Source organism: Etheostoma cragini, chromosome 20, assembly GCF_013103735.1.
Source record: "Etheostoma cragini isolate CJK2018 chromosome 20, CSU_Ecrag_1.0, whole genome shotgun sequence".
NCBI classification, from domain to species: Eukaryota; Metazoa; Chordata; class Actinopteri; order Perciformes; family Percidae; genus Etheostoma; species Etheostoma cragini.
This window is the reverse complement of record NC_048426.1, coordinates 18,247,934-18,260,575: the sequence shown is the minus strand read 5'-3', so window position 1 is coordinate 18,260,575 and position 12,642 is coordinate 18,247,934. Positions and strand designations below refer to the sequence as shown.

At 41.7% G+C, this 12,642-nt stretch overlaps 1 protein-coding gene across 2 annotated transcripts in view; it reads left to right on the top strand.

Annotated features, from left to right (window-relative positions):
- Positions 1 to 6,125: 6,125 nt before the first annotated feature.
- The window catches only part of runx3 (RUNX family transcription factor 3), a 48,588-nt gene continuing 42,071 nt past the window's right edge, over positions 6,126 to 12,642 (top strand). Inside the window, exons 1-2 of one of the 2 annotated variants that reach the window (XM_034858032.1) lie at positions 6,126 to 6,417; positions 6,760 to 6,870. In XM_034858032.1, the coding sequence (XP_034713923.1) occupies positions 6,813 to 6,870 (58 nt within the window). In that variant the 5' untranslated portion in view covers positions 6,126 to 6,417; positions 6,760 to 6,812. The remainder of the gene's footprint in view (positions 6,418 to 6,759; positions 6,871 to 12,642) is intronic. The other variant, XM_034858031.1, reaches the window with a different exon arrangement.

The window sequence follows — 12,642 nt, the reverse complement described above, 5'->3', positions numbered from 1 at the left end:
CACACACACACACACACACACACACACACACACACACACACACACACACACACACACACACACAAATCAGTGGCAGAGGGATGGTTAGAAGTATGGTTTTGATACCCATTACACGGACTCGCACCAGTTTTGGAACAGCAAACATGTCCTTTTTGATATGACCATGTGCAGTGTTACATCTTCTAACTGATAACAAGTTACCCCCTGATATGCGTACTGTTACAGATGTCACTCTTTTTAGGTCCAAGCTTAAAACATATCTGTTCAGTCTGGCTTTTAATACGTAGCAGTGGTGTGACAATTTTTATTCTTTTGTTTCTTTGTAACCTTTTCAGATTTTACTGTTTTCTATGTTTACTCTTTCTGTTGAATGTTTTTACTAATTTTGTTAAGCACTTTGGATACCTGCTGGTTGTTGTAAAGTGCTATATAAATACATTTTGATTGATTGATTGATTGATAACAATTGACCAAATTTGAAGCCACTATAAACTTTTTTTTCTTTTTTTTTTTTACATGTGGGACAATCACATCACAAGTAAATTAGTGTTTACTGTGACAGATTTACCAATTAGTCAACACATGAGCAGGATTTAAATTGATGTTTAAAAACAAAGAAATTCCTCATTACAAATTACAAGTGTTAATGGGTAACACCAATATTTCTCATAATGTAAAAAAAAGACTAGAACAATAAAATAATTTGAATATTAGAACATTTGTTTTAAGTTTCAGATGTGAGCAAATAATAAACCGCGCTACTAATCTGGTCAAACACTTGTTTCTCACATCACACTCAGTCATGTGTTATCATGCTGCAGACTCTCATGTTATTTCTCACATGCTCTGGTTGTTACTTTGTCAAAATAAGACTGACCAACAAATACTCAGTCAAGTATAAGTTTTCAAACTCTTTATGATACAGATAGTTCTCAAAGTATATCTACATTACGTACAAGTTTGAGGTACTTTAACTTTACTTAAGTGTTTAAATTGTATGCTACATCATAGGTAACAACATTTCAGAGTGCCGACAGTGAACGCTCCTTATACAGAAACATATTAGTACTTATAATTACATTTTATTATATGTGATAATGTAACAATGAAAGGAGGAATTATGTGGGCATAATGAATACTTACTTAAAATGAATACATTTTGCTGATAATATTACTATATAGCACTTAAATTTATTATATAATTTAACTTTTTTTTCATTATGCTACTGCAGTTTTTACAGAAGTAGATGAGCTCAACACGTCTTAAAAGACTGTAACAGTGAAACTCTGCACTTACATTTACATCTTAAATCGCACCAGAACTACTCTAATGGAGTTGAGCTTCGATGTCTGTTTTTACAGTGTGGCGGAAGGCCACTGCCTCCACGCTGGACGTGTGACTGTTTTTAATGCAGCAGCAACACATACTCACACGCACATAGTATCTAAACAAACCACTGTGCATCTGCTGGAAAGGAACATCCTGCCCCACACAGGCTAGCAGGCTCGTCTGTCACATCCAAAACCCATGTCTGAACCACAGGAAATATGCATGCACACACACAGACACAGGCACAGGTAATAAAACATGGTGAGAGTAGCTTTGACATACTAACTGCAACTCTGCAAAGCAAAAAACCCTCAGCAACGCAGAAAATATGCATTTCACATTTCAGCGGTAATGATCAAATAGTGAAAGGAAGAAGACATTCCACCTGTGTTAGCTCAAAAGATCCTAATGATGCACTGAGGCCAATGGGATCCGTTGGGTTTGTGGCAAGACCATGGTCTGCTCTATTCTGGTCTGGCTGGGGCTGAGCTGTGTGTGTGTTGAACATTGGAGCATTTGGGGTAACTGAGGTCTCGGGTTTACGGGTGCTTTTATGGGAGGCTGCAGCACTTCACCCTCCAGCTGCTCAGTTGCCATGATGTGGTGCCTCTGTGTACCTCAGAGCTGACTGTAAATTTACCACTCTGGTGAAGACAAGTGGTTCACAAAACACACAAGCACAATGTGATAAGCGTTGTGAAACAAAACTTGAACATAAAGGCGCTCCATGAACAGTCTAATGTTTTTAGTTTGTTTTCATCTTCTTGATAAGATTTTCAAAGTACTAGCAACTGAGCACAATGCAGCCAGGAGTTCCACTATCATGTATATTTACTATTATGCCTATTAATAAATAAAACAGTATACATATATCTTTCAGCTATCACTACATTGCTGGGACATAAAAATTCTGAAAAGCACAGATTACATAACTTCACTGATGTGATGTGACTTATCTTTTTTTATTGCACTGTGTTTCTAAAGCTACACAGGAGGAACTATTGACAGCCATGAATTATCACGTAAGCCATAAGAGCTCTTTGCCGGTGGTTGGCCTGCTGTAACGGAAACTGGAACCTTGGTCTTTGTGTTGGCACAGTTTCTGAATAACAGGAAGAGTTTGGGTGAGGGGGTAGGATGGAGCGTTTACTACCTGTAAACATGGTAATGTGTCTTGCGGGTGCCAGAGATGCAACATTTTACCAAAGGAATACTGCTAGCCGGGTGACTATCAAAATGTCTAGAACTTAATTATGATATTAAATTTTATCTGTCCTTACAACTCTTTTCTTAATCATTGTTCCTTATCTTTCTCTATGTTGTAGTGACACTCCTCTCCTACGGACACATACCCATCATAGCCGTTGTCTCGGTCCCGCCATAAGTTACTGCATACATGTAGCGCTCCTCCGAAACAAGTGTGGCGACACGGTGCTCCCACTCCCCTCCTCTCTGTGTAGTTACCACAGTCAAGCCTCCATGTCTACTGCCTGGAGCCAATAAATAAATAATGGGCCCGGCGATCATATCCAACCGTGTTACTGCATGGTAAAACCACTGCATCTGGGAGTGCCTCGCTTACAATGACAACAACAACGTGAACACACACATGTAGACACACAGATCAATGCTGAGTTGGTAACAGTCTTACTTTCTAAAAACTTAAATTTCTTTGGAATAACTGTTTCCACTGTATGGCTGCTGATGTGATTTGAGAACAGTTTATTTAAAATGTTAGGAATTTGTACATGTTTTATAGTTTTGCTTCTTACACTGTCTTATGCAAACTTCTTCATTAGTTGAAGATATTCCAGAATAAATTGTGTCTTGTATCAATAGGATTAAATGTAAAACTTTTATGTAAAGTCATTAGGTAAATCAAATCCATGCAATGTTATAATTAACAAGAATACACTATGGGTATGGTGTACTGAAAGTGGACAGGAACATCCGTCAGTGAAATTAGCAGTTTAATATAATTAGAATAAAAATGGGCAGTACAAGGTGTAAGTGAGCAGGTAGGACATTGGACCTGGGTACGCAGCTCAAAAAATGGGCTTCCATGGCCTATCCCAGAGACAGGCAGGAACATGGTGTTTGATGCAATGACGGCCACTTCATTATAAAAGCCTACTCAAGTCCCACGCTGCATTCCACGTTTATAGGGAACATATGGGGAAGCCTGCAATTTTTAGACCACAAAATAAGCCCCTTTGCAGCTGGACGCACGACCGCACTGGGTCTTTTTTGCCTCACGAGCCACACCCGAGAGGCGTAGGACCACTGACAGTGATTAAACCACCACAGTTTTCTCAGCAAAACAGGAGTTATATTAAGCTTAAATACAGGGGCTTGATAAACAAGGCCTGGGCAAGGGAAAAAGAATTGAGTGAAAGACGGCCACAATGATCTTCAGACTATTTTCCACACAGTCATGGGCAGTGCAAAGCCATGAGATACATTTCAAAACATGAAGCAGATGTTTACCTCGACAAAGAAGAAAAAAGGCCTTGACTCCAGTGCTTTCTTCAAATGTCAAGTTTGGACTACACTACAATGGAGCCAATTCCCGTTCTTTCACAATACTGTGGAATGGTCCTGTATTTGTTTAGCTTTTCTCTATTCCTCATTGAAAATCCAGACGCAACGTCTCTTACCACAAATGGACAAAAATACGGAAATTGTCAATGATCTGAAACAGTCTTCCCTTGTGAAAACAGTGAGCAGAAAAATATGCTACACACTTATAATTAAATCTCAACAAAACAACATGAATTATTACCAGCAACAGTCACACTTGCATAAATACATGCACATGAAATGATTATAAACTGAAACAACCACAAGCCCTTGTGCTGAGAAACCTGCACTCTTGAGCATCCCATTTTTTCAACAAACACAGATGAGACCAGAACTCAGCTGAGACCTTTTATCTATCTACCTATCAACATCTTTTTTAAGATGAAGAATATTAAATATGATTCAGAACACAAGCAGTCATCATGTCCGTGGCCTTGCAGAGAGCAGTGTTCCCTGTGGCCTATTTGACAGCAGTACCTCTTGTTCAGCAGAGAGTCACACAGCTGTAATCTGTCCCTGGGTTGGCAGGCCAGGGCCGAGGCCATGTTGGGAGGTAACAAAGGTGTTAGAAGAGGAAGCCTTGCTGTGTGTGAGGTTAAGTCAGAGGCCTGTAGTGGCCGCTTGGACGGACTGATAAAAGCCCTGGGGCCGCGGCTGTGGCCTCAGCGTTCGGCCACACTTGCCGACACGCCGTGTCATTTAGCCCGCGCTGCCGCCTAACTCAACAGCAACTGCTCATTTACAGGGCAGTGCGGGCTACCAGGAAGAGCAGCAAGCTCTCTCTCTCACACACACACACACACACACACACACACACACACACACACACACAAACACACACACACAGAGAACAAGGTACTGTATATACACATACAAACACATGCTGTTGTCCATGCAGCAGTTTTGTCCAGCAATTAGCAAAGGACTAAGTGGGCTGACATCCATACATAGAGCAGAATGAAGCACGTACACGCACACACACACACACACACACACACACACACACACACACACACACAAAGAGTTTGCAGAGAAAGCAATTGGGTCATATGAGTGACCAGACGGTGGTTTGGGTCCATGGCCAGACATGGTCAGTGTGTGTCACTGAGAGACAGGAGAAAGGAGAGAGGAAGTGTGGATACCACAGGTCTGCAAATGGCAGTGATTTGTGCACTAACACACACACCCAAAGAGGCAGAAACTCACATGTATGCTTGTAGTATTGTAGGAGTGATTGTCAGATTAACAGTACTACACAGTTAGTCTTTCTCTCTGACTGCACATTTATCACTCTGCTCGTCAGTTCATTTCTGTATGACTCTGAAGCAATATGAATCATTTCCTGTTTTTCTCACAACTGCAGAAGAAACTTTAAAATAAATAGTAGAAAAAGGAAAAGCAGTAATGGTATAAAATCACATCTCAGGCACATACTGTACGAGCAAAGTAATAGAACCTAGAAAATGTATAGGTGTGAAAACCACAATTAGGTGAAATCGTTTTGCACTTTCACAGGAGTGAAGAGACTACGCTAGGCCACAAATACTGACTTTTTTTTGGGGGGGGGGTGGTATCGACAAAAGGAGAGTTGAGCAAATGGCAGTGCTGCTTCTAATGAGGCTGAGATTGTGATACTATCGAGTGGTAAGGGAGGGTGGAGGTTTTGCAGGCCCAAAACCACCAGTTCTTACAAACACAGATGTGCTCTGTGAGTCAGACAAACATAAAACTAGCACAGGACATACATATACAGTCAAGAACAACACGCTCAGTGTTGTTCAGCACTTAGACTGACATGTTCCTGCCTCTCAGGAGCAGCTAAAGCCACAGCTATCTCTCATTTTCTCTTCATCTGATTCGCTCTTGTCTTATTCTCATTTTTGGGGGGGGTGTTTTGCTAAATTTATTTTAATGCCTCTCCAGCTCTTCTATAGTGGGTTTTAGTGCTCTCTGCAAACCTCAGTGAGCCACAGTGGCGCAGGCCGCTTCCCAGTTTGAACTCAAAAGAAAATAGAATGTTTCCAAAACTTGGACGCCCAATCAAAAGTGAGAGTGAAAATGGCAAATAAAAGAAGGAAAAGCATGGAAAGTGAAAAGTGATGCAGAGAAACCAGAGAAAAAGCAAAGACGATAGGAGTAGAAGGGAGGGAGAGAAGGAGGGAGGGGAAGTAGGGTGAGAGGGTGGGAGGGAGAGGCCCGGTGACCTCACGTGACATGTGACGTGGGCTCCACCACTCACGGAGGGGAGTGTGTGTGTGCCTCTGTGTGGAGGATGGCGAGGAGGATGCAGATAGACTGTGGCTTTTAGCCTTTTACTAGCATTGACGCTCCAGTCAGGCCACCACCATCGTGGAAGAGAAAGAGAAAGACAGACCACGCTATCAAGTTAGCTGGCTAACCTCAGACCTTCAGCCCACTGCGTGAGGACCACAAGCCCAGCCCTCCACGCCGGCCCGCTTCCACCACCCAGGCTCTATTAGGTGGGCCCCCTTTCATCTCCAGCCCTGGTGAGTCCACCTCGACACCTGGAGACACAAATCCTGCTCTTGCCTGTATTCAAACTGCTTTTCTCAACTCAACTGCCTTCTCCCTCAGTTTCTTCTTTTCTTTGCTCCCTGTTACCCTCTTTTCTCCACTTCTCTCTCCACCGTCTCCTGGTGCTGCTGCTAACACATGCTGCTGCTCTCTCTGCAGGCTTGTGGCTTAGGATTCCTGCGGTAGTCACAAACCCTAGATTCTTGGTTGCAAATGGGCTCCGAGCTCCAGGAGTTTTGTCCTTTCCGCTCTCCTTCCTTCCCTCTCTTCTCTCTTACTCTCATACTTTGTTTCTGTGATTCTTCTTCTCCAAGGTCAGTGGAGATTGACTGCAGCGCAGGATCCTCACTGTTCTGGCTTCCCTGTCATGGCATCAAACAGCATCTTTGACTCCTTCTCCAACTACAGCAGCAGTCTACTCAGAGGTGAGTGCTGATCCTCCCCTCCCTCTCCCTCCCCCTCCTCTCCCCTCCATTCACCCACCTTCCACCAGCATCCCACCCTTTGTCCAGTTGTTTTGAATGTGTAGCTTTGTCAGTTTGACAACTTGCTTCTTTTGACATAAAAGCACTGACATGTTCAAATGTGAGGTGGGTGATTCTTGTAGTGTGTGAATGCATTCATCTCTCTCTCAACACACACACATGTGTGCTGAGGGAGGATCTGATTTGCACGGCAGCCCTCATCTAGTTGAATGATATGGCCCTTAAATGCCTTTGCCTCTGCGCTCCTGTGTTTTCTGTAGGCTTGATGGAGAAGTACCATAATGGGATTCTCACCACAGACATTCATTATCAAGTGAGACTCGGCGCTCTCTCTGTGAGAATACAAGCTCAGAGGCTCCACATGACTGGGCCCTTTACTGGAACACAGCAATACAATAAAAGAGCAAAGAAAAAAAACATATTAGGCTCTCTCACTCTGCTTTACTTCCAGGAGGTACTTTTGGTCTATGTGGTGAGGTGAGTGCACTATAGTTGGCGACGCTAAACGCCAGCCTAAATGAAGAAGCCATTTGTTGCCATGGTAATTCCAATCAGACAGCTTCTACTTGCAAATAGTGAAATAGAATGGCTAAAACTTTTACCTGATTTTAAATGAGAATACTTGAAGTCAAATGTATTCCTGTAAACACAAACATGAAGTAGTCAGTCTTGACATTGTTAATCTGATGGCGGCCAGGAGACGTAGTTGTTCCTACTGTTCATCACACAACCACTGAGACAGACACCAAAAGGCAGCAGAAAAAAAAAACTATCTCCTTCCCAATTAAGGCCTTGTTGCAATGTTAATTAGAGACAGCCACAGGGGAAGCACTACCAGCTCCTAATTGTTTGCAGAATATATCTCAAAATCACACACACACACACACACACACACACACACACACACACACACACACATCTGTGCCTCACATGAGAACAATCCTCCGATATCCACAGTGGAACCGCAGTGATAGGGGATGATGTTCCAGTGTTCTCACAGCTTCTACAGACACATAGGCATTCATAGTTTCCTTCTGACAAGGCTCAGCCCCCCCTTTTCTTGTCTAGAACCACTGGATCTGCATCCCGTTATTTCCTCACGGTTTACAGATCTGCATGTCACCGACCTCATGGTTTCATTCATGCAGTCTGTCAGGCTTTTGAGCTGTTAAAACTTCTAACATAATGTTCCTGATTTTGAGCAGTGAGACGCGTTTTGAGACAGTAGGTCAAGAGGGGGAAAGAGACAAGCATTTAAAGCTGCAATCATCCATTGGAAATCATTAGCGAATACGCAATATCCTTTTACAATTCGTTCTGTCAGGAGACTGAAACTGAACTGCGAGAGAACAAAGACCAAGAGTCACTAAATACGCCAGTTGAATCTGAAAGCATTTCAAATCGGGACTACCTCATGTAAGCTAAATACCCCAGTGGTTAGTTTAACAACTTGCATTACACAGGCAAAGCAATTTGGCAAGTTCTCTTTTTTAAACTAAAATCAAATTGAAATTAAGAGGAACGGTTGTTAAAAAATTAAGGAGACTGTTAAATGTCTGTCTTCCCAAGCTCTGACTTCAATACAGCACATGAAGCTTATGGAAATATTATATTCATCTATTCAGATGTCAGGAATTGCTGGTGTGAGCAACATCTCAGTTATTTGAAAAATGACAAAAAGGAAATACTGATGATTAAAGTTAATAAATAAAACAATTCCTCATTCAATTACAATGATTTAGAGCTGTAACACATTTTTCATTAGCCATGGCATCACTGATTTTGTGACTTCAAAAAAGACACCAGCACTATCACACATGTCAGCAGCACAACACAAACACTATTAGTTTGTATCGTAAGGTGTTACATTGGGAACTCTTAAACATTTCAGCCAATCTCACAGAACAGACAGAGAACACATGTAAGCATGTGATGTGCAACATCAGATGCACTTCGCGTGAGAAGCGAGAGGATGCCTCACCTCAGAAACCTCAGTCCTCCGCTCAAGCTCAGACACACACACAGACACACACACACACACACACACACACAGGCACACACATACACACAAACACACACACACGCACAAAGAGAACAGACAGAGCTGCTGACGTTCTAATGGCGTCCAATTTGGTATTCGGCACAAGAAAAAAGCTAATAGTCTGACAGTTAGTCCGGTTTTAGAGAAAGAAAGAGAAACCGAGATGGAGAGCTTTAGCGTCAACGAGGCGTTAATCTGATGCAGACTCACATTACTGCTGCAGTTTACTGATAATAACCACAATGAGGCTATACACCTGCTAACCCTCACACAGCAGCACCACTATTTAACCAGAAAGCAGCATTTCTGAGACACTTCTACACTCTTTAAAAAAGAAGAAGAGAAAAAAAAAGCAGTAGGCTCCAAAACCCCCCCCCCCCCCCCCCCAGACTTTCCCCCTGTGAAGCACAATCGTATAAACTTTACAGAGTTTTCCGATCCTGACATATTGGCAGCGTTTGCATCATGTGGGGTACCTGGTTACAGCAGGTACCATTGGGCCGGTGGGTCATATCCTATCCTATCATATCCAGTTTCTGTCACTGCATTTCCCTCTACTTGGAAGGGCCGCTGTTTTCCTCGCAGGCTGTTTTATACAGGGGTCGGTTTTTTAGGATTGTTACACTCTTGGGAGCCAGCTCCCTTTGTGGCAGAGAAAAAAGGGCCCTGGTTTATTAGGGTGGGAATGGTTTTATTTGTTTGGCTTATTGCGCTGCATGAATGGAAGTGAGGGCTTGTGTGTGAGAAACGCGCCTTGCCTCACCACAGTTGTAGCAAGGTTATTTTGAAGGATTCTGGGAGGTGGTCTGGTTTGTTCTACAAGTTTCTGGGAGGGACAAGCCTGAGAGACACATGTACAGTCAGTGTGAGAGAAAGACTCTTTAAATGCATCAAAATGAATCATTCACACAGGATAAAACCCGAGACAAACTTCAAGCTGACCACGGACAAATAAAAAGGCACTGTACGGTAGCTCAAAAAAGAAAAAGGCTATAAATTTGACTGAACACATGGCCGGCCTCTGTTGAATTTATTAATAAAGTCATATGGTAAACATCCCCCCCCCCCCTATTAAATTAACATGCTTGATTGGAATCCATTCAAAATCCTGCTGAGCGTGAGGCCCCTGAGTGACGCCAAAACATGAAGACTGGCTGAGCGGGCTGAAACCAGATATTAAGAGTTTCAATATTCTAAAGTGAAAGCAAATAATAGAAAACTTATGACAGCCACAGAGCGCTGAAATCCTGTCTCCAATTTAGCCAAGTATAATATCTATTTATAAAACTCTGAAGGCACGCTGAATAGAGGGAACGCTCTGGACTTGATTAGGACTGTAAACGTTTTTGGAGGTACTTATTTACTTTTTGGTCCGTCTCGCCGTTTTCACCGTCTGTCAACACGACTTTATGGGGAACACTTTCAGGGGTTGCCAGTAAGATGGTTTCGAGGTAAAGTATGCAGAGGGGTTTGCTGATTAAGTGGTTGACTAATCCCAAACCTGCCTCCACCCTTGTACACTTTTTAGCTCAAACGCCATGCACAGCGTTGCGTTGGTCAAGGTTAAAGTTGCGCTATAATATATATATAATACAATTTTCTGTCTAGTTTCTTTTCAGCCAATCTGATAATATGGATATGTGCTGTACAGATTTCTCTAACTGGGGAATAAGAAGTGTTCTGAAAGTTTGAGCAACATTAAACACTCACTCCTGGATGGGGGTGGCTTCTGTAATTCTACTGGAAATTGCCTAGTGTTGGGACAAGCACACAGGAAGAATACACAGCGTCTCTGCCCCCTTTAACACAGTTCACCCAGAGTTAGTCTGTGTTTTATACTCTAAAATCTGATTGTGTGGCAGCTGTTAGAGCAGTGAAGTCAGGGAATGCATGCGGAACACATCCACTGTGACTATATGTAATATAGTCCTAAATGATAATTAAAGAGTGGCAATTGATAGTAATTGGTTTTAAGGACCCAAATGTCCAAATATAATGCAAGTGATGTAAAAGAAATTCATAGTGTCTAGACCCGCATCTTTAACTGGGATTGTCTTGACAAGAAAAAGAAATTGAAAGAGGAACTACATGTTGGCAGGAAAACATGCAGACTTTGACAATGCTTGCGTAATTGGATAACGAGGTGGAAATGATCACATTACAAAATTATTCCCTTGATTTAAAAAAACTGCAATGCCCATGCCGGATGAGGCTCTTCTATTTCTATGACTCATTTCTTCAAAGTTCATTGCTTCACTTACGAGCTGATATTATTTCATATAAACCCTTAAGTTAAAATGATTAAACCCACATCACGGTTATTAGACTATATCATGATCTCACTCGTCCTGCATGGTGGACAACTAAATTAAGGAAAACCCTTTCTCGCAATTTTCTGTTTCTTAATTTTGTTTTAAACCTACGCCCTAAACCACAGGCCAACCCCACAGCTTATTACATGGTAAGGCTGGGGTTGAAGAAAAACACACAAGTATTATTGTAAGCTAATTTATGTATTATTAACCTACATTTCTGCAGCTGGTTTATGGAATTTGCTTGCAATTTTCTGGCAAAGCTAGCAATAAGGTAAACAATTTAAGTAAAACCTGAAATAAAACATTTGTCTCCTCACAGGTGTGGTTTGATTTCAGTAACTCTGGCTACAATTAGAGAGCTGTGACCTGAGTTTGACTCAGATGAAGAAGACTTATTGTTTAGACCCCTCCCTGTATCATTAAACAGATGTTTTCAACAACATCCTGGCTCTTGCTGTAAGACAGGAGGAAAAGCAAAAACTGCCTGTGACTAAGCACAAGGTTGATTGCTGTGCACTTTTGTTTTTAACATTACAGTTGCATTCTAAGCCACAAATTACTTTAATGGACGGGCATGGGTCTGGTCGGCAGCACATAAAATGACTCAAACTTATGGAGATCCCACATGTTCAGAAACATATCAGACGACAGCTACTATTTTTCTTATAATTTTTTTACATAAAATGGAACACAGGAGGAAGGGAGAGTTTTATTTTTTCATGTGTAAAAGTTCTGCAAAGATTTAAGGCTCATAGGAATTTATTCTATCACCATCAAAGGAATAAAGGGAATGTTTTTCACAGACAAAATATCCTTCATCCAGACTGAATCTTTGCATCATTATAAGCAACTTTGATCAACCTCAAAACATCCTTAAAGCCCATCCCTCTTCCCATAAGCAAAAAAAAAGAAGTTAATTACGGTGGAGAAAAAATGCAGATAATGATAGGATACAAGAGGCTGCTAGCTATGAAATGTTTTCTGATTCTCTATTTTCCCAGAATTTTTTTCTCAACTTGTTTACATACAGTTAATTGTCGTTGCTGCAATAAAATAGGTATTTTGGTCGCTTCTTCCCTCCCCTCAAACATAACTTTAACCACAGCGAATTGATTTGTGTGAAGACACCATTTTAAAAATGTTAGTTTTTTCTTTGCCATTCATTGGGGTGTACATATAACTGTGCTGACTGCATCAGTAATGGGCCACCTCATTGTGCTTTTCGACTCAGCACTACAGATGAGGGATGCAAATTTGAGCATAGCAATATCATTTATGTTTTGATAAAAATATGCGTGCACGCATAAGCTTCCTGCTGTGGCTGTGAGTTATATGAGATGATTGATACCACTATCT